The 23,329-nt window shown below is 43.2% G+C and overlaps 2 protein-coding genes across 2 annotated transcripts; one reads left to right on the top strand and one right to left on the bottom strand.

Moving 5' to 3' along the window:
• Positions 1 to 3,048: 3,048 nt before the first annotated feature.
• On the top strand, positions 3,049 to 5,416 carry LOC106563826 (general transcription factor II-I repeat domain-containing protein 2-like). Its single transcript, XM_014129725.2, has one exon. The coding sequence runs from the start codon at positions 3,255 to 3,257 to the stop codon at positions 5,061 to 5,063; it is 1,809 nt and encodes a 602-aa protein (XP_013985200.2). The 5' UTR covers positions 3,049 to 3,254; the 3' UTR covers positions 5,064 to 5,416.
• A 14,072-nt stretch (positions 5,417 to 19,488) lies between these two features.
• On the bottom strand, positions 19,489 to 21,633 carry LOC123725209 (uncharacterized protein K02A2.6-like). Its single transcript, XM_045690181.1, has 2 exons — positions 19,893 to 21,633; positions 19,489 to 19,737 (listed from the first exon to the last, which is right to left on the bottom strand). The coding sequence occupies exon 1, from the start codon at positions 20,952 to 20,954 to the stop codon at positions 20,157 to 20,159; it is 798 nt and encodes a 265-aa protein (XP_045546137.1). The 5' UTR covers positions 20,955 to 21,633; the 3' UTR covers positions 19,489 to 19,737; positions 19,893 to 20,156.
• Positions 21,634 to 23,329: the final 1,696 nt, after the last annotated feature.

Genomic DNA, 23,329 nt, shown 5'->3' with positions numbered 1-23,329 from the left:
TTTTTTTTTTGTATTTAAGTAATAAATACATTTTTCCTTACCTCTGCTCTCTGCGCCTGACTCCTACCACCACTCCTAGCATTCGCTGACAGCTGGACTTTCTTGGGTGCCCTGAAGCCTTCTTCACAACAATTGAACCGCTCTCCTTGAAGTTCTTGATGATCTGATAAATGGTTGATTTAGGTGCAATCTTACTGGCAGCAATATCCTTGCCTGTGAAGCACTTTTTGTGCAAAGCAATGAAGACGGCACGTGTTTCCTTGCAGGTAACCATGGTTGACAGAGGAAGATCAATGAGTCCAAGCACCACCCTCCTTTTGAAGCTTCCAGTCTGTTATTCGAACTCAATCAGCATGACAGAGTGATCTCCAGCCTTGTCCTCGTCAACACTCACACCTGCGTTAACGAGAGAATCACTGACATGATGTCAGCTGGTCCTTTTGTGACAGGGATGAAATGCAGTGGAAATGGTTTTGGGGGATTCAGTTCACTTGCATGGCAAAGAGGGACTTTGCAATTAATTGCAATTCATCTGATCACTCTTCATAACGTTCTGGAGTATATGCAAATTGCCATCATACAAACTGAGGCAGCAGACTTTGTGAAAATTAATATTTGTGTCATTCTCAAAACTTTTGGCAACGACTGTATTCACCCCCTTTGCTATGAAGCCCCTAAATAAGATCTGGTGCAACTAATTACCTTCAGAAGTCACATAATTAATTAAATAAAGTCCACCTGTGTGCAATCTGTCGCATGATCTGTCACATGAACTCAGTATATATACATATCTGTTCTGAAAGGCCCTAGAGTCTGTATTTCTCCGGGATGGATTACATCTGAATAGGTATGGTACAAGCATTCTCTCCTCAAACCTGGCTCTCACAATGGCCTCATACAGGGCATGTGAGAATTGACAATGTATAGCCATGGGGGTTGACACTCGGAATTGGTCGATTCCCCTTCAGGCTATACTTACTGCTCCCCCCATAGCTTTAAATAGCTCTACAGGTGCTGCTAACATGGATGAAACTTTTAATGGACTTTATGTTATTGTTACACTACTGTCAAGGTACCGTATTGCCACTTCCTCGCACAGGCAGAGGGGTATTGTTAGAAGTAATCTCATCTCCATCCAACTCAGGCCAGTCAGTAGCTACACAAGGAAGCGTCGCTCATCTAATATTACCTTCAATGCTCCATCTGATATGAGCTCTCGAAATAGTGGCCTAGGAATTATTCATTTGAATGAATGCTAGAAGCTTAATCCAAAAGCTAGATTTGATTGAAATACTGGTCTCACAATAACATGCTGATTGATTGATTATATCTGAATCCTGGCTCTGTGTCTCTGTTCCAGACTCTGATGTTCTGTTTGCTGGGTATTATGTCTACAGAGCAGACAGAGTGGGTAGAGGTGGAGGTATTGCCATATATGTTAAATGCAACCTAGATGTCACTGTGTCCATTTCAACTTCTGTTCCGAAACAGTATGAATGCTTAGTTCTAAATGTGGTCCTTGGTCATAATGCACTATTAACGCTAGCGGGAGTTTATCTCCCACCCTCAGCTCCGGTATCTACTCTATGCAAATTGTTTGAGTTAATGTCTAATTATGCAAACTATGAATTATTGATTATCGGAGATCTCAATCTGGACTGGCTGATGCCAGCATCGTTTAAATTAAAAGACATTTGTAACGAACTAAATCTTACTCAACTAATAACTATACCTACCCGTCCTAATCCAAAAGACCCCAAAAGAGCTACATTAATAGACCTTATCTTAACAAATACACCTCACAAATATATAGCTAGTGGGTTATTTGCTAATGACATCAGTGACCACTGCCCTATTGCATGTATCAGAGATTTTAGGCTAAAAAACCCTGACCCCCGTATAATTCTAAAGAGAAACTATAAAAACTTCTCAGAGCAAACCTTTATCCATGACCTTTATTATTCAGAGCTTTTATCCGTAAACTGCATAATGGACCCAGTTTTAGCGTTCTCTTTCTTTTCATCAATTTTTACTTTTATGGCTGATAAACACGCCCCGTTAAAGCGACTTAGGGTAAAAAATATAACTAATCCTTGGTTCTCCTGAGATTTGAAAATATTTTTCTACAAAAGAATCAAGCATGGGCCTTGGTGAGGAAAACTGGTGAAACAGCTGATTGGCTGCTTTTTAGACAATTGAGAAATAAATGAACCGGAGGAATAAAAAAGGCAAAATCTAGGTATTTTCTTGATGCTATGACAGAGTCTGCTGGTGATCCTGCTAAATTCTAGAAAACCGTTAACTCTCTTAAACCAGGAAACTCCTTGACTTCCCTCCCTGCCGAAGCAAATTACATCGGAATCTGGGATCATCAGTGACCGGAATGAAATTTGTTATGTTATTAATAAGCATTTTATTGCTGCTGGTTTTCTTTTTGAAAGAAAAAATGGCCAACATGATCCTGACCGGTCTATTGTTTCAGTCCCTCGGCCTTTCAGATGATGTGGAAAACAGTAAGCCGGTTTTTAATTTTCATAAAGTCACAGAAGATGAGGTCTTATCTGCACTATCTGCTATAGATTCTAAGAAATCATTAGGCGCTGACAATCTGGATCCATATTTACTCAAGTGTGCGACACCCATTATTGCTAGTGTAGTGACGCATATCTTTAATCAAACATTTGTCGTAGGAAAGATTCCTAAATCCTGGAAAACAGCTTTTGTTTTACCACTCCTCAAGGGAGGTGATGGTAGTGAATTGGATAATTATCGGCCCATCTCTAAGCTCTCCTGTTTGGCTAAAATTCTAGAGTCATTGGTGAATAGGCAACTACAATCTTTTTTAACTGTTAACAATACTCTTTCTAGTAATCAATCTGGCTTCAGACCTAAACACAGTACTATTATGGCCACTGTACGTGTTGTAAATGATATTACTAATGCCCTAGATAATAGAAAGTACTGTGCCGCCTTGTTCATAGATTTGTCTAAAGCTTTTGACACTGTAGACCATGGGTGTCAAACTCTGGCCCGCAGGCAATTATATTTGGCCCGCGAGACAATACCAAATTACTACTAGAGCTGGCCCGCCGGTATTATACAGCGCATTCACCGCTAATACTACGAATCCCATAATGCTCTGCTGTTGTTTTCGCGCGCCAATCAGGACAGGACCCAGAAACGCCCTCTCCTCTGTGACAGTAGTCATAGCAACATAGACGTTACAACTGTCAGCGCGCTATCCCTTCCCAAAAATGGCGAAAAGAAAGGCAGAAAACAGGAGCTTTCTGGACAAGTGGGAGGCAGAATATCTGTTTACATTTGTAAAAGACAAACCTGTTTGTCTTGTTTGTGGAGTCAACGTGGCTGTAAGTAAGGAGTACAACATTAGACGACACTATGAAACGAAACACCATGACAAATACAAGGACCTGGACATGACTCAAAGGAGCCAGAAAGTAGAGGAGATGAAAATAAGTTTGGTTTCACAACAGAATATGTTCAAAAAAGCCACATCACAAAGTGAGGCTGCTGTAAAGGCTAGTTATATAGTGGCAGCAGAGATCGCAAAATCAGCCCGGCCCTTTAATGAGGGAGAGTTCGTGAAAAAGTGCATGATGAAAGTTTGTGACCTCGTATGCCCAGAGAAAAAGCAAGCATTTTCAAACGTGAGCCTGAGCAGGAACACAGTAGCTGATCGCACATGTGATCTTGCCACCAGTCTGTATGACCAGCTGATGGAAAAGGGAAAAGATTTCGTTGCGTTCTCCCTCGCTGTGGATGAGAGCTGCGACGCATCTGATACTGCTCAGCTGTCAGTCTTCATCCGTGGAGTGGACTCAAATCTGTGTGTTACGGAGGAGCTATTGGGATTCAAATCAATGCATGGCACAACCACAGGAAAGGAAATCTTTGAGGTTTCCAAATGTGTAACTGAAATAAAGCTGCCGTGGGATAAACTCGTTGGATTAACGACAGATGATGCGCCAGCGATGTGCGGTAAAAAGAGTGGACTGGTGGGCATGGTTCGGGAGAAGATGCAGGAAGAGAACTGTGCAGGTGAGCTAACTGTTTACCACTGCATCATACATCAGGAATCACTGTGTGCCAAAGCCCTAAAGATGGAACATGTTATGACCACAGTAACACAGGTAGTTAACTTTATAAGAGCCAAAGGTCTGAATCACCGGCAGTTTAAATTTTTTCTAGAGGAGTGTGGTTCGGAATACGCAGACGTGCCGTATCACACAGAGGTGAGATGGCTAAGCAGAGGAAAAGTACTGAACAGATGTTTCGAGCTGCGTGAGGAAATATGTAAATTCCTGGAAACCAAAGGGAAGGATACAGCAGAGCTCCGGGAGCAAAAGTTTCTGTGTGAGCTGGCCTTTCTCTGTGACATCTCGAGCCATCTCGATGCGCTGAACCTGCAGCTTCAGGGGCGGGGGCGCATCATCACAGACATGTATGCTGCAGTGAGGGCCTTTAAAACTAAACTGTGCCTGTGGGAGAATCAGATGCTGCAAGGAAACCCTTGCCATTTTCCCTGCTGCCAAACCATAAAAGCGCAAATCTCTACCGCCGTGTTCCCATGCGCACAGTTTGCTGAAAAACTCAGTGTTCTCGCCGCTGAGTTTAGCCGGCGATTTGCCGACTTGGATGTCCAGAAATGTAGGTTTGAACTGCTTAGTAATCCCTTCGCAGTTGATGTGGAAAATGCACCAACCAACATCCAAATGGAGCTGATTGAACTCCAGTGCAACGACACGCTGAAGTCAAAGTATGTTGCTGTGGGCGCCGCACAGTTTCCACGGTTCATCCCTGACACAATGCCTCAGCTCCGCACCCAAGCTGCTCAGATGCTCTCCATGTTCGGCAGCACTTATCTATGCGAGCAACTTTTCTCCTCGATGAAGATGACCAAAACAACTCACAGGAGACGTCTGACTGATGAACACCTTCGCTCGATACTGAGGATTTCTTCAGCTCAGAGCCTGAGCCCAGACATTGATGAACTAGCATCCAAGAAGAGATGCCAGGTATCTGGCTTGGGCACATCAGATTAAATCAGTGTGCAATAATTAACGTTTTCTTTGTGCACTTTTTCTTGCTACAAGGCATGGGCTTGAATGGTTGATTAATTTATTATAATTTTATTTGTAAAATTATTAGCCAGTGGAAAAAGTTTATTTTGGTATTTAAATCAGAAGGCTGCAAATAGAAAAGAGGCATACGATTTTTATTTAAATGTTATTTATTTAATAAATGAATGCCATTGATGTGTTTTTTCATTTGAAATTCGATTTTGCATGTCTCCACTATTAAATTATATATTGTATGGTAATAAGCGATGCTTGTTCCATATTCAATGTTAAAGCAAAACTTGTTTGGGTCCATATTAAAAGGTTCATTTGTTCAATGTTGGCCTGCGACTTTGTTCAGGTTTTACATTTTGGCCCACTGGGTATTTGAGTTTGACAGCCCTGCTGTAGACCATGCGATACTTTTGAGTAAGCTGTCATCAATATGACTGGGATTGGATGCCTGTCGTTGGTTTCATGACTATCTAAAGGATAGAAGTCAGGCTGTTAGAGTCGATGGCATCCAGTCAGAGCCATTGGAGTTGGTTAATGGGGTCCCACAAGGTTCTATACTTGGTCCATTACTGTTCACTCTCTACATAAATAATTTCGGTGATGAGATAAGAAAGTGTCAAATTCATTTATATGCTGATGACACTGTCATGTACTCTATCGCTTCAATGGCTGACCAAGCATTATCACTATTGGAGACAGATTTTAAGATATTACAAGGGTCTTTTATACAGCTGAAACTTGTTTTAAATGCAAAGAAAACACATTTTATGATTTTTAATAGATTCAAAAAGTTAGTTGAAAATACACTTGCACTTACGAGCTTAGATGGTTCTACAATTAATCAGCTCTCTGCAAATAAATACTTAGGGATATGGTTGGATGATAAACTGTCTTTTAAAATGCATATTGACGAACTTTGTAAACGGCTAAAAATCAAGCTAGGCTTCCTCTATAGAAACAGGACAAATAGAAGACAAATTGTGAAAGCTATTTTTATGTCTGTTATAGATTATGGGGATATTATTTACATGCATGCTACGGCATCAACACTTAAATCGCTGGATGCTACTTATCATTGCGTACTTAGGTTTATTACGGGTGCTAGCTACAGAACTCACCACTGTGTTTTATTTCAAAATATGGGTTGGACTTCGCTGTCCATGAGACAAGAACAACATGCTCTCGTGTTTGTCTATAAAGCACTTCTGAATAAACTACCTTCTTATTTATCATCACTCATCAATATTAGAATTGGAATTCCTAAAACCAAGTATCTAGCATGGATTACACTTTAAGGCCTATGCGATTTCCACAGAGTTGGGTATGGCTGCCTTTTCCTGTTGCGCTCCGCTTATGGAATAGCCTGCAGACTAAACTTAAACTTGAGACTCTTGTCCTCCTTGCCCATTTTAAATATTTATTGGAGGATTTTTATTTTTGTATTGCTTGTAAATGTTTTGGGTAATGCAAGTTTTTGTGCTGTTAGGGGAATAACCGATGTGTAAATGTATTCTGCTGTATTTTTTTGTGTTATCTGTGATCGTTTTGTTTGTCTTGTTTAGTTCCTTAATCATTGTACCTAAACTATATGTGTAAACATGTATACGCAGGGCCCAGCTGTAAAAGAAACATTGGTCTCAGTCGATGTTCCTCGTTATAAAAAAAGTTAGAATAATAATAATAATTAATAACACCATTAAGCAAGGCACCACCAAGCAAGCGGCACCATGAAGACCAAGGAGCTCCTCAAACAGGTCAGGGACAAAGTTGTGGAGAAGTACAGATCAGGGTTGGGTTATAAAAGAATATCAAAATCTTTGAACTGTGGTGGTTAATTTCTGTATTACCAAATGAGGAGAAACAAACTTCACACACCAGTCAGAGTTATACTTAAACTACATCTTTAATAAGAGCTTTGCAATAGCAATGACTTTCAACGATGCACCATTTCTAATGAACCGTTGAGAGTGATAAAACAAAAGTACAAAGGTCTTTTATAGCCAAGATATACCCTCTCAACCTACATGATGTCATGATGTTGCCCTCTGGGTTTTCTATGCACCATCCCCCGACCTCTATACTTCTGACACAAGGCTGTGTGAAGGCAGTCGTAAATTCCAAAGGGAATGTCCTGCCTAACAGGCCACAGTTTTGAGACAGAGTGGGTTTTGTATAGAGAACAAAGGATTCTTCCACCTCACAGAATTGGAGAAGCAAACGACATTTATGTTCTGGAGAAGGTATAAAAGATTGGTGAAGAATCCAGCTACGAACTGGTCTGCTTGGTACAATTTTATGACAACTCATGAGAGACAATATTGCCATATTACCATAATAATGTTTATATAATAGCCTCAGCTATGAGACTTATATCTAAATGGTTGTATACAAGTAATGAATAAGGATAAACCTATTTGGAATATGATGAGATGCTATGTACTGATGTTAATGTGAGAGAATTGTATTTCTGTTCAAAGCTTAACTAAGTCATCAGCACGCCCCCAGGGACACAGACAGGACAAGGCGTCATGTTGTTATGTTCAGTATAAAACCCCCACCCAGAATTTCTTTCTTTAGACCAGCTTACCTCAGAAGAGAGAGCCACGGTTTGACCATGCATTCCTCTAGTGAAATTTAACCATACCACGTGGTTAAAATTTTAGACTATCGATACCGACTGAATAATAACAAGTCTTTGATATTAATTACTAGTCTGCAGCTAGAAATTCGGTGTCATTGAACGCGAAGACCGACGAAACATCCATTCTATAAAGACATTAATGAATGTCGCTTTGAAAGATCCATTCTAACCAAGAGAGAGAGAGAGAGAGAGAGAGAGAGAGAGAGAGGGAACTCTCCAAGAGGACAAACCTTTCCAACAAAGATCACGACGACACACTGAGCGTAAATATATATTGATTGCAATTGTTTACGAATGAGTCAGCGTTCATGTGCAAAGGATTAGCATATCAATTGTTAATATTTATCAACTCTGTAGGGTCTTCTCAGCTGACCCCCCACTACTCTTTTGTTTAACAAGCCGCCATGCCGGTTTAGTCCACTAGGGCACATTCCGCTACCATTTCTTTGTGACGATACCTACTGTTTTGTATGCTTTCTGTGAATTACTTAGTTTAGTAAATAAATGATTTTAAGAGAATTGATGTATGGATGACTTAGTGAAGACTGGGTTCGTGCAGATAACAACAATTTATGATGTTTGGAATGAGACTGACGAGGTAAAAATAAGTAATTAAATCAGAAGACTCATAGGTCAGATATTATGACATCTGGAAAGTTATATTAGGAAAATTATAACTTTGTAATCTGAATATTTTCCTTGATGCCCCGACCTTCTAGTTAATTACAGTTACACGATTAATCAGTTAATCGCGTAATGATAATTACAGAGTTATTTGATAAAAATAAGTCTTCGGTTTTAATGATGCCCAAAGACCCGACAATGACGAACAACAGATACATAGAATGGTCACAAGGTTAAGATTTGTATGAAAGATATCTATAAAACATAGCAGACAGCATCTGCTGTGTCAACAGTTTTCATTGTATAGACCAGTGTCTGGTCCTCCTACCCCAAACTGGAACCATCTCACCCTGGTACGGTATAGCACAAACATTACCTCATGTTCTCTGGAATGCTCGTAAATCTCCTCTGTCGGTGTTATTTCATAGAGGCCCATCCTCAGTAGAACACACAATAGTTAACAGAATACTCTATTCTGTCAAATAAAACAACCATTATAATGCAATACAAGCATTATCACATAATCTTGCAATTTCCATGACATTTCCCCCATTTTGAGAGTCCTCTCAACATAAAAGAAAATTACAAGATTTAAGAACCTTCATTCACATAGAAAATGCATATATTCTACATAAACCAAAAATCACAAAAACAATAACTCATTGCATGGGGTTCCTTCACATGACCAGCTTCCACAACACTGCATTAAGATACTGTCTGATGTCACTTTTCATGATAACCTCGAAAGAACAGATCAGAACAACAGTTTAGTTCAATTCATTAACTATATGATAAATTATTACTTTTGCCATTATTCGTAACTTTTTAGTGACGGGGCAGTATTCGGAAATTCAGATGAATGACATGCCCAAATTAAACTGCCTGCTACTCGGGCCCAGAAGGTAGGATATGCATATTATTAGTAGATTTGGATAGAAAACACTCTGAAGTTTCTAAAACTGTTTGAATGATGTCTGTTAGTATAACAGAACTCATAAAGCAGGCAAAAACCTGAGAAAAAATCCAACCAGGAAGTGGTTTGTAGTTTTTCAATTGATTGCCTAGCCAAACTACAGTGTCTGTGGGGTCATTTTGCACTTCCTAAGGCTTCCACTAGATGTCAACAGTCTTTAGAACCTTGTTTCATGCTTCTACTGTTACTGGGGAGAGAATAAGAGCTGTCTCAAGCCTGGGACCAGTGAGTTGTTTACTGCGCTGGACCGCAGGCGCGCCGTTCCTTCTTTTTCCTCTGTAATGAATATGCTATTGTTCGGTTGGAATATTATCGAAGATTTATGTTAAAAAGACCCTAAGGATTGATTGTAAACATAGTTTGACATGTTTCTACGAACAGTAATGGAACATTTGGACTTTTCGGCTCTGGTTTTGCACTCGCGCATTTTGCCTTTGGATAGTGATCTGAACGCGCGAACAAAAGGAGGTATTTGGACATAAATATGGAGTTTATCGAACAAAACTAACATTCCTTGTGGAAGTGAGAGTCCTGGGAGTGCATTCCGACGAAGATCAGCAAAGGTAAGTGAAGATTTATAATACTATTTCTGAGTTTTGTTGACTTCAGAACTTGGCGGGTAACTGTATAACTTGCTTTGATGGCTGAGCTCTGTACTCAGAATATTGAACAATGTGCTTTCGCCGTAAAGCTATTTTGAAATCTGACACAGCGGTTGCATTAAGGAGAAGTGTATCTATAATTCTTTCAATAACAGTTGTACATTTTATCAACGTTTAAGATTAGTATTTTTGTAAATTGATGTGCTCATTCACTGGAAGTTTTGGGCGCTGTCCTAACATAATCTAATGTTATGCTTTCGCCGTAAAGCCTTTTTGAAATCAGACAATGTGGTTGGATTAATGAGAAGTGTATCTTTAAAATGGGATATAATAGTTGTATGTTTGAGGAATTTGAATTATGAGATTTTTGTTGTTTTGAATTTGCCACCCAGCTATTTCACTGGCTGTTGAATAGTGTGTACCGCGGGTGGGACGCTAGCATATGTCTAAACATATGTCAAAGAAAATAACAACACATTCTATTGAAACTATTCTTTCAAATTGGCTTATACTACCCATCACACTGTCAACTTCATCGCAGAGCACAGAATCAGGAAGTTAGACCTATAACCATCGGGATTAGAACCAAACAAACAACACAACAAGACACTCCTTCACATCACTCAAGGTGTGTTTACTTCAATCCAAAACCTCCCCCATTTTTAACACATAACTCTCCATGAGAGTAATGTATAAAAAAACACTACTACTGGTCAAAAGATAAAACAAAATTTCAAATAACATAATCAAATTAAAATCACTACTCTGAAAAACTCCACAAAGAACAATTATTGTACCCATATGGTCATAGGAAAATAGACTTAAAGCAGCCTACCCTTAGTCAAAGGCAATGCCCTCTCCTTCTTCACATTGGTCCAAATTACAAATATGGCTAAGAACTATAAAAGAACTCCACAATAATTATCAATTACACAAATTACCTTGAAATCAGTATTACAAATTACCTTAAATTGATTATCCAAATGGCTTTCCAATGAGGGTGATCAAACCACAATGGAAAGTCATGATAGAGGTCATAGGTCATACAAACCCTTCAAAGAAGTGTTCACTATATTAGACAAATTAAAGAAAAATAGTCAAACATTTCCTACATGTTGTATCCCAGGTTCCCAGAACATTCCTTTATCAAAAGAATTCACGTCTTTAATTAAAACTCAGAAAATAAAACGTATAAAAATGCCATGTGTGTGTGTGTGCCCCTTTAAGATATCTTGGCACTAAGATAAATGGAAAACTCACCAAACCCAAAGGAAATAGAAGACATAAATCAAACATAGTATTTTAAAACCACCAACAAATAGTCATAACAAATGTGTTGTGTGTGGGTATTTGCAAACCCTAAGATAAACACAAACAAAACATTTCCAGGCCTTTTCAATTTGGTAGTTTACGGCCTCAATCTCACTCACTCTCCCCAAGATTATAGCCCCAGGAAACATTCCAAAGAGAATCAACGAAACCCCCATTTTCCCAGGAAAAACACAAAACACTTTCAGAAACCCAAAAGTTAACTACAAACATAACCTAATGATAATTCCACTGTACTCCCTCAAATCATTAATCATTAGTATTAATCTACATCAATGTATATATGTATGCTTAATTGAACATGCGCTACCCTTAGATACAATCATCCTGGTATCATTACTATCTAAATGTAATAATATTTTCCTGTCACAAATATAGTAAATTTCTCAGCGTAAGGAATCAGTGATATTTAATCCCAGGCATTTAATAAAAAGGTAGACGTGTTCTCCTATGTCTCCTTAAACATACATACTTTAGGTGACTTCCATCCATCCCGGATGAAAGAATCCTACTCAAACACATCAGATAATACAATGTTTAATTAAGTGAAATCAACACCTAAAATAAACAAACAGTAAACAATAAACAAACCCATAACCCCTTTCCAGCAATCTAATCATTTCAACCTTTTGCATACATTTTGTAAAAACAAACCTGTTGTTTAACAAATCTAAAACCTTTAAAATGTGGTGCTGTCTCAGCTTAATAGTCAAAACTAACTTTCTTCCACTCATAGCTACAATGTTTGCATGCCCCAAAGGTCATTACTGTTCAGCTCGTACATTAATGATCTTCCTTCTGTCTGTACAGGGTCTGAAGTTCCAATGTATGCAGATGATACAGTGATAAATGGATTCAGATAACAAATAACAAGCTACACAAGAACTCACTACTGTAATGGTTCAGATGACAAAGTTGCTGTCACAGGATCCAACGAAAGTGGCGCCCCTCCTCGGTCGGGCGGCGCTCGGCGGTCGTCGTCGCCGGCCTATTAGCTGCCACCGATCGTTGTTTCTGTGTCTTTTGGTTTTGTCTGTCTGTTCCGCACCTGTTTTGTGTCTGTCATTACTGGGGGCTTATTTAGTGTGTGTTTTCAGTTGGGGTTTTGTGCGGGATTGTTTATTGTCCACTCAGGACGGTGGGACGTGATTTGTACATTTTCACTGACAGTTTTGTCAGAAGATTTACCGGGCTGCGCCCCTTGCTTTTTGTGCCGTGTGATAATATTTTTTTGTGTTTTATGGGAATGTGTTTTTCCCAGGCAGACTGTATGTAGCGCCCTGTGCCTTACGGCCTTTTGTGTGTGTCGATTTATTAAAAGACACTCACCTCCAGCACCTCTGTCTCCTGCATCTGATTCCGCCTCTACACTAGTCCAAGTCAGTCGTGACAGTTGCTCAGGGACTCATGTTTGCATCTCAATAAAAAATAAAAAACACAGTCTGCATGTTCCTCACAAAGAAGACAACTGATACCCCTGAGACAGATGTCTATGTATCAGGGGAAAAGCTCCAGGTGGTATCTGATTTTAAGTACCACGGCATCATAATTGATTCCAACCTCTCTTTTAAAAAGCAAATGACTCAAATAACTCAAATAACCAAATTCAACCTAGCTAATTTCCAAAACATATTAAATTGTTTGACTACAGAGGTAACAAAACTGTACTTCAAATCTATGATACTCCCCCACTTAACATACTACCTGACTAGTTTGGCCCAAGCTTGCTTTACAACATTAAAACCAATTCAGTCTGTCTGCAAACAGGCTCTCAAAGTGCTTGATAGGAAGCCCAATAGCTATAATCACTGTTACATTCTCAGAAAGCATGAGCTCCTGAGTTGGAAAAAACCTTGTGCAATACACCGAAGCATGTCTTGTATTCAAGATTCTAAATGTCCAGGCTCCCCCTCCACTCAGTTATGACCGGACATTGTTCCACGTAATGGAAACATATTATAATGTTAGAATACATTAAACTTCCTGCTCAAATTCACTGGTGTTACCTAAACAATAAAACCAAGCAACAATCATCAGAAACTTACCACAAAACATTTCCTTATTCACACCTGAATCCATTACAGCCCAACATAGCCCAGCGCGCACAACCAACTCTCCTATTCTTACCAGTAGGCAAAAATATAACCCATACTCAAACAACGTTCTGCCTTACCTCTATCGTAAGATTAAAAACAAACGTTATAACTTTCTCTTCTCTTTCGCCTTTACATTTATGAAATGTCCAAGACTTTAAAAATAACATGTAAAGCGCCATATTTATAAAATACATCAGTCAATCCATAAGAATAAAAAACACATTTCGGTGGGCACACTATCGCAATTACCTCTCCGCTATTATTAGAATTCATTAGATTCAGGTAAATGTCTCTTCTTTGATTCAGTTATTTAAATACGACCTGATTCTTCTCAACATGTTATTTCAGCAGACCATTTAGGCAACAGACAACGTATTACATCGAAATCGTCTCGCTGTCTTTCAATTTAAACTAAACAAGCTATTAAAATGTTCAGTTTATATCTTAAACAAACACTAGCGACCGTATCTTTCCAGGCAAAACATACCAATAGTTGAATTACAATCAGATTCTGTTGATGATTAGTTATTTGAGAAGGAGACCAAGTCAAGACGTTGGACCGGGTGGATTCAGTTTATAGTAAGGCAGTTTATTATGAGACAAAGATATTTGGCAAAGCGTGCACGGACTCCTTCGTTTAGCTCATAGGGAACTAGCAGAAGAGAGCCCCGAAACATAGTGTACATCCAATTTATACAATGAAATAACAGTGTGTTGACGTTGAGTCTAGTAGGTCCGCTCTCCTGACTGGTCGATGAGTGGAGGGACGGTCCACTCTCCAGGTGGTGTCGACTTCCCATTGGCCCTTGGCAGTGTCCTTTGTCCTCGGAGTCCAACACACCTAAGTGTGTGTGTGTGGTCGTGATTGGTATCAGTTGGTTGCTCAATATGTCTCTGGAGTTTTGTTGTGTGCTGTTGTGAAACATGTTGTGCAAATGCCCTCCTTATATATCATTAGGTAAAACGTTAGATTATCTTTATTACAAAACCCAGCTTTTAGTCAATTAGTGCATTGGCCGGGAAACAAACCCGGGCTTCCCGCGTGGCAGGCGAGAATTCTACCACTGAACCACCAAAGCTACTCAAATGACGAAGACTCCCCGCAAATAACACAATTTATAATTGTCTGTAGTCGTAAAATCAGGCACATACTACCTGAGACGGCCTCCAGTCCGGAGCCTCCTGAGACGGCCTCCAGTCCGGAGCCTCCTGAGACGGCCTCCAGTCCGGAGCCTCCTGAGACGGCCTCCAGTCCGGAGCCTCCTGAGACGGCCTCCAGTCCGGAGCCTCCTGAGACGGCCTCCAGTCCGGAGCCTCCTGAGACGGCCTCCAGTCCGGAGCCTCCTGAGACGGCCTCCAGTCCGGAGCCTCCAGTGCCGTCCTGCAGCCCGGAACCTCCAGCGACGATCCGCAGTCCGGTTCCTCCAACGACGATCCACGGTCCGGTGGTACAGAAGCAGAGGGATCAGCGGGCGGAGCGGGGGTTACGCCCCGAACCGGAGCCACCTCCTCTGTGGGAGGATCCGCGGGTGAGAAGGTTATGGGTACTGCACCAGAGCTGCCATTGACAATAGTTACCCACCCTTTTTTTGGGGGGGGGGGTTGTTGTTTTGTTTAGGTGTGGTCAGAGTCCGCACTTTTGGGGGGATACTGTCACGTCCTGACCATAGTAAGATGTTATTTTCTATGGTAGAGGAGGTCAGGGTGTGACAGGGGGTGTTTTTCTATGTTTTGTATTTCTATGTTCATGTTCTAGTTTTGTATTTCTATGTTGGTTTTGTTTGGGATGATCTCCAATTAGAGGCAGCTGGTCCTTGTTGTCTCTAATTGGAGATCATACTTAAGTAGGGTTTTTTTCCACCTGGGTTTGTGGGAGATTATCTTTGAGTAGTGTGTTTGACCTCTACGTCACGGTTTGTTGTTTTTGTTAGTTCTGTTTATGTATCGCATAGTTTCACGCTGAAAATAAAATGTGGAACGACACACACGCTGCACTTTGGTCCGCTCCTCTCTACGACAACCGTGACAGAAGGCCCTAAAAAGCCTCCTCATGCTTTCGCCCAGTCTTCCCCTTTCCGGCCCCAGGTGTTTCCAAGCCATTTCATTTTCACTTTGTTCCCCATCTCCTCTATTGCCACCTGATAGGCAAGTGCGTATCCCTAATCAATGCTACGTCCTCTTGAGAACGCAGCACTGTATATGCTTTTCACATCGATGCCTTCAAAATGTTGTTTAGAGTACAATTACAAGAGTACAAGTAGCTCCCAGACCCAACCCATCTGCATGTCTACAGTGGAATCTAGTCTCTCTCTCTCTTTGGCTCTGCTTCCTCTGTCATGGTGTCTTCAAGCTCACCCATTATGCAGCTGGACCTCACTTCACGTGAGACCTATGCACCCACTGATGAGAGACATGACGATCTTTACCGCTGCAGGTCCTGTAAGGAGTACTGTGTGTGGACCAGACCAACGCTGTCCCAACACCCCCTTCCTGGTGTATCTGGATGTACACTCAATCTCCAGAATTCAGCCCGTGCACTTGGTTATTTCTGCTTTCACCTGAGGATATACACACTGCAACACATGGGTCATTTCCTGACAACATAGACTCTCCTCTTCTGGCAAGATCACTAATTTGTGACATTTGAATAACTGCCCTCCCTGTACTCCCATTAGTCTCCCAGTTACCAATCCATGTGGCACGAGTCCTCAAACTGATATCCCAGCAATGCTACTAAAATAACCCCTGCTACTACTATCACGGCCCATGCCTATAGCCTCCTTCACTTACTGTCCTTACAGCGACTGCCGTGAGAATAACTACTGCCTGTAATCTGTCAAGAGTTCGCTGGCTGTTATAAACAGGGAAAGAGATTAATGAGTTGGAAGAATATTCAACCTACATATATCATTCCATCTAACCCATAACACACTAGTCACTACTCCTAATGCACTTCTACAGTTATAAACATACTAAAACATTCTCAAATCAATTAGTCAATATAGATCAGTTCCTGCTCTGGAACAATGATCACTCTCATGTTCCACGAAACCTAAAAACATATTGACTTCAGAAGGAAAGAGAGAAAAAATACATATTTAATAACTTTACACCACCTTCGACGTGACTAAAACTGGGGAAAGAACCGTCGATCTATTACGTTCTATGTCAATGTATTGTTTGTCTTTATGCCCTCTCCATTTCCATCATTGGGTGTTATCGCAAAACACAGACTATAAGCCTTATATGCAATGAATTATATCATCCAGCCATCTCTATTTATCAATACAATTTAACATAAAAATTCTAATGACATAATAAAACAAAACAAACAAAAACCTTCAAGCTATTATCCAGTAAGTTCTAACAACCTCCTTGTCAAAGGATACTTAGAGATAAGGTTTCCAGAGCTTCCCTAGGCATAATAAATGTAAAAAGTGCCCCAACCCTCACCGTTCAAAAGCAACTCTTGCTATATCCAAATCATAACTAAAACATTTCATAAATTATCCAACCCAAATTCAGAATAAGTCCTTCGTGCTTACTTTAATTCCAAAACTCAAATTCACACTTCTCAACTTGGCACACATCATCCCTATTAAAATGGACATTTATAAACAAAACCTTTTAGTACCAGTAATAAAGATTCTCATTACAGCCCCCTTGATTCCTGTTTTCCTGTCATAAGTGACCTGGTAATGAAAGATCAGTATCTCAATGCAGACTTAATCTAAATGATTAGCAGTGTGTAGACCCCCCCCCTTCCCTTCTCCCGGCACATATCATTCTAGCGTGTCTTTTTCAGATATCGTTTCCAGTTCATCTTCCCGACGGCACATGTAACTCTTGCCTGTCCCATTTAATGGCCCTTGATTGTGTCACAATTTCGATATCCAAACCACATCCGATTCTCCCACGTACACAAGTCTCTCACCTGAACCGTTTTCTCTCTCCACGCTCATTCCACATATGCTCTCAGCACTCCTGCCACGATTTATGGCTTGGACTTTAGTGTTAAAAGTCACTGTTGCCTTGCACGCCTTTGTCGCTCTTTCTTTAGCCAGTTAGGGAGGGTTTTAGGGTTCACACACACTGTTTGTGGTCAAATTATTCCTACCATGCATTAAGACACGAACACCGACAACGATGAGAGCCTATAGGGAGGAGGTCAGAGACCTGACCATGTGTTGCAAGGACAACAACCTCTCCCTCAATGTGATCAAGACAAAGGAGATGATTGTGGACTACAGGAAAAGGAGGACCGAGCATGCCCCCATTCTCATCAACGGGGCTGTAGTGGAGCAGGTTGAGAGCTTCAAGTTCCTTGGCGTCCACATCACCAACAAACTAACATGGCCCAAGCGCACCAAGACAGTCATGAAGAGGGCACAACAAAACCTATTCCCCCTCAGGAGACTGAAAAGATTTGGCATGGGTCCTCAGATCCTCAAAAGCTTTTACAGCTGCACCATCGAAAGCATCCTGACGGGTTACATCACTGCCTGGCGGAAACTGCTCGGCCTCCGACCGCAAGGCACTATAGAGGGTAGTGCGTATGGCCCAGTACATCACCGGGGCCAAGCTTCCTGCCATCCAGGACCTCTATACCAGGCAGTGTCAGAGGAAGGCCCTAAAAATTGTCAAAGACTCCAACCACCCTAGTCATAGACTGTTCTCTCTGCTACCGCACGGCAAGCGGTACCGGGCGCCAAGTCTAGGTCCAAGAGGCTTCTAAACAGCTTCTACCCCCAAGCCAGAAGACTCCTGAACAGCTAATCAAATGGCTACCCAGACTATTTGCATTGCCCCCCCCCCACTACTCTCTGTTATTATCTATGCATAGCCACTTTAATAACTCTACTTACATGTACATAATTACCTCAATTACCTCGACATCGGTGCCCCCCGCACATTGACTCTGTACCTGTTCCCCCTGTATATAGCCCCGCTATTGTTATTTACTGCTGCTCTTTAATTATTTGTTCTTAGGGATTTTCTTAAAACTGCATTGTTGGTTAAAGGCTTGTAAGTAAGCATTTCACTGTAAAGTCTACACCTGTTGTATTCGGCGCATGTGACAAATACAATTTGATTTGATTTGTCATCTTCATCCCTGAAATTGTTTTCATCCTGGAGGAGACTGTGCAGGAGGCAGAGGAGGTACATGCAAATCCATGTTATTTCTAAGGCTTGCTTATTTCAAATATATGCAGTGATTATTGAATATAACTATAACCTAATCGATGCCTTAATCGTTTTCTACAGCATGCCAAACTGACCCAAACTGACCTCCACTGAGATCATCACTAAAGAGCTCAGCTAGATTGCGCTGACGACCATCAGTATACAACCGAGTCCTGCCCCTATACGCCACAGATGGAGCTGATGGTGAGTGAGATCAGTGAAGATCAGAACCCGCTGTATGAACCTGAGAGCTCAGAATCACAATCACCACAGTGCGAGTCAAGATATACTATTAATCACTTTGGGGGAGCGGGCTGGTTTTCCGAAAATGGAGAAGGAGCAGGTCATTCAACAGCGAATTCAAAGATACACCCACCCATAAAGGGAATTGGAGTGAAATTGTTTTTCCACTGATTCTTTTACCCGTTTTAACAGATGTACTACCTTGTCCCGGTCCTGGTGTTTCGAATCTCTCTCAACCTATTTATGCTCAGCTATGAAAAGCCAACTGACATTTTCTCCTGAGGTGTTGAACTGTTGCACCCTCTATAGCCACTGTGGTTATTATTTTGATGTAAAAAGGGCTTTTGTAAAATACATTTCATTGATTGTTTGCTGTGCTGGATGCTGTGTATTCACTAACTTTCTGAATGACGGAAATGTTTATAGTATCTGTAACATATCTTGGTGTGTATTTAATCTGCATCTTAACTTCTTAAAGTGGCAATCAGCAGTAGAAACAATAACAAAGTGTCTCCCTGCTCCTCTTTCGGTAAAAAGCTGAGGGATGAGACTGGAGAAATGTAACCACTCTCAAATTCATAGACAAGAGATATAGATGCAAGGACTAACTGTTATATCTAGCCTAGCTGTAGAAGAACGCACGTCTGCACGGTTTCACATTGTACATCACTCTGTCGTTTAATGACATGTGCCACTCATCCTGACAACCCATTCATCCATAAAGCAGCACACTGTCGTAAACCATAACAACGTACAGTATGACGTACAGCACGTCGTACCATACATAACATTTCCCCCCCTTTCCAAAACCAGGGACTGGTACCATATATAAAATGTCCATAGGGCAATAACCTAGAGTGATACCTGTAAGAAATAAAACATTAACCTTTAAACAGAAGGACTCTCCAAACTAACCAGTTCAGTCCATTAACCTGGAGGTTGACTAAGACACCTACCGGAGCCTAAGAATGAAAAGAGGTTAAGTAGTCCCCCAGATGAGCAGGGCGAGTTCGTGCCCGCATAGGCCTTTCTTCAACCGTTATGTGGCTTGGCATGTTATGTGAAAAGACAAGGGAGAAACTGCTTTTGGAATCGGATAATTTACACCTACCGGAGCCTAAGAATGAAAAGAGGTTAAGTAGTCCCCCAGATGAGCAGGGCGAGTTCGTGCCCGCATAGGCCTTTCTTCAACCGCCACCGCTTGTGGCTCTGGCCCTTGGGGAGCCCGTAGAGGCTGGGGCTCGGGTGGTAGTGGTGGGGGAGGTCCATCCGGTGGCGTCTCTGGCCTGCATGTCTGTTCTGTGTGCATTCGTATTCCTTGAGGAGCAGGGACTTTCCTGAGGCGGCTGGCGTGCCAGCGTGATCCATTGCTCAACATGAATGTGGCGGGCCCCAGTTGTCGACTGACCTGCAGGGGTTCCGACCAGAATGAGTCCATTTTGTTGCACCGCTGAGGCCGTCGGGCTCGGACCCAGTCAGACACTCAATGATCGACTTCTTCACCCTGTGTGCCTTGTCACAACGCTGTTTCATTGCTCTTTGGTGCCTGGTCACTGCCTGCTGTTCTTGGGTGCACCTAGTTGCCGGTTCTGCAACTCTCTGTGTTCTGAGTCTGTCCAGTGGCAGTTCCATCTCACGACCTAGCATGAGGGATGCCGGGGAGGCCTGTGTTGTTGTGTGTTTGCTTGCTCTGTAGTGCATTAGCGTTTGATTCAAAGCAGTTTGGAACGTGCACCCCTGGACCAGGTGCGCTCTGATGCCGTTCTTCAGCGTTTGGTTGAAGCATTCCACCCCTCCGTTAGCTTGTGGGTTGTAGTAGGCCGTGCGGATGTGTTTGATTCCCTTGTTGCTGAGATATGAGGAGAACTCGGCAGAGATTAGCTGGGGCCCATTGTCCGTGGTAAGGGTGAGGGGCAGGCCCCACCTTGTGAACAGGCTGTCTAGGATGTCCACGATGGCCTGTGCTGTGACAGTTCCGACAGGAACCACTTCTGGCCACTTAGAGTGGAGGTCATACACCACCACCAGGAAGCGCTGATGGTGAGGGACTGCGTGACCATGGATCTCGCCACAGATGTCCAGTTGGATGTGCTCCCAGGGGCGGGACGGCCATGCGAGAGGCTGCAGGGGGGTGGGGCGGACTGTCCTGTTTTCCCACTGAGGAGGCATGCAGCACAATCCCTGACCAGGGCTTCAATGTCGTGGTCGATGCCTGGCCACCACACAAGGTCTCGACATCGCTGTTTGACCTTCACTATGCCCAAGTGCCCCTCGTGCGCCATGGATAGAACACGCGCACGCAGACCACTTGGGACCACAGTGCAAAACCCTCGAGAGACACAGACTTCTTCCCAGCAAGACAGTTCGTGCTTCACCCTGGCGAAAGTCGCCAGCTCTTCCGGCACGTGTGCTGGCCATCCAGTGCGTATGTAGGTGCGCAGGGTAGACAGTGTGGGATCTTGTTCCGATGCTTGCTTCAGCTCCTCCAGTGAGACAACTGACTGAAGAGGAGCGTAAAGCATTTGTACGAGCTCTGTTTCGTTGTCGTCTGGCAAGACGGTCGGAGTAGGAGCGTCAAAGGAGCGTGAGAGGAGGTCTGCCACCACGTTATCCCTCCCTGGAGTGAACTTCAGCTGATAGTCGTACTGTCTGAGGCAGTCGGCCCATCTGTGCAGCCGAAGTGGCTTGTGGCCAGTTCCTGATGCCGACAGTAGCGTTGTGAGGGACTGGTGGTCGGTTCGGAGCGTGAACAGACGGCCATAGAGGTAGAGGTGCCACCTTTCGCACGCCCAGACACAGGCCAGTGCTTCTCGTTCGCCCACAGAGTACCGTTGTTCTGTGGGGCTCAGGGCCCCTTGAGGCGAAGGCGACGGGCCTCTCAATGCCATTCTGCAGCTGTGAGAGGACAGCTCCTAGTGCTCCAGCTGAGGCGTCACATGTGACAATGGTGGGGCAGACGGGGTCAAAGTGAGCCAAGACTGGGGCTGTGGTGAGCTGGCTCTTCAGTGAGCGGACCGCGTCTGAGCAGGCTGCCGTCCAGGCCCATGGCTCATCCTTCTTGAGGAGCTGGCGAAGGGGCGCTGTGGTCTGGGAGTAGTGGGGCAGAAACCGGAGGTAGTAGGCTGTCATGCCCAAGAATGATGCCACCTGAGAGGCTGAGGTCGGTTCCGGGATCCTGTGGACGGCTTCAATGTTCGACATGAGTGGGGCAATGCCTTTGGCCGACAGGCGGAACCCCACAAACTCGACGGCTGGAGCTGCAAAGGTGCACTTTCCACCGTTAAGGGTCAGGTTGTTCTGCAGTAGAGCGCTGAATACTCTGTGGAGTCGATAATCATGGATGTGGAGGTCAGGACCGTGGACCACGATGTCATCCAGATAGACCGCCACCCCAGGTATTCCAGCGAGGATGGTGCTCATCACCTTCTGGAAGCAGCTGGGGGCGGAGTTAAGTCCAAAAGGCATGCGTGTATATCTGAACACGCCAGCATGTGTGACAAAGGTAGTGAGATCTCTGCTAGCTGCATGGAGGGTACTTGAAGATAACCCTGACGAAGGTCAAGCTTCGTGAAGATCTTGGAGCCATGGAATTGTGCGGTCAGCTCCTCAGCTGTAGGCAACGGGTACTTATCCGGGACAACGGCCTTGTTCACAGCACGAAGATCCACGCAGGTCCGGATTCCACCTGACTTTTTGGTTGCAATGACTAAGTTTGAAATCCAGGGGGCAGCGTTGACTGGCTCAATGATGCCTGCATCCAACTGTGCCTGGAGATCTTTTGTGACGTCATCACGCAGTGCAAAGGGAATGCGCCGCAGGGGCTGCATGACTGGGGTCACTTCCGGATTCACTAGGGGCCTGTGAGTAAAGGCTGTGAGGCAGCCCAGTCCATCAAAAAGAGTTGGCCAGTTCTGTTGCCATGTGCAGGTAACCTGGTGGATAGCTGACCCACTGTCATCTCTCAGCGTGAATCCCAAGCCTGTGAAGAGGTCGAGGCCCAAGAGGTTGGCACCCCGCTTTGCAACATGAAATGTGAATGATGGCAGATGCTTGGTGCCGTAGTGTACTGGGACCTGGAGGGTGCCTACAATGTCTATCTTGGATCTACCGTACCCACACAGGGCAGTGGAGGGCTGTTGGAGTGGTAGGTGACTGAAAAACTTGTAGTAAGTGGCAAGGTTGAGCAACGACACCGCAGCGCCAGTATCCAGCAGCAAAGGCAAACCCACCTCACCCAGCTGCACAGTGCATGTCCTGAATGACACATGGTTGGTGGAGACAGTTCGGATTTCCGTGCGTTCATGTTGAGAGTGAGATGAAACTAAGGGCCTGTGCTGGGTGGAGCTAGTAGCTGGGGCAGAACGACACACTTTTGCAAAGTGATTGTATTTTGAACAGTTCTTGCATATTTTCCCACGGGCTGGGCAGTTTGAAGCCCTTGAATTGTGAGAGCTAGCCCCGCAGTTGCCACAGCTACTTCTGTTCGTTTGTCTGTGTGCCTGCTGCACGGGCATGCCGGTGTCTGTGTCCATGTGCTATCAACG

This window comes from Salmo salar, chromosome ssa11 (genome assembly GCF_905237065.1).
Source record: "Salmo salar chromosome ssa11, Ssal_v3.1, whole genome shotgun sequence".
In the NCBI taxonomy this organism is placed as follows: Eukaryota; Metazoa; Chordata; class Actinopteri; order Salmoniformes; family Salmonidae; genus Salmo; species Salmo salar.
The sequence above is the reverse complement of the archived record's forward strand: the minus strand, read 5'-3'. Positions and strand labels throughout refer to the sequence as shown.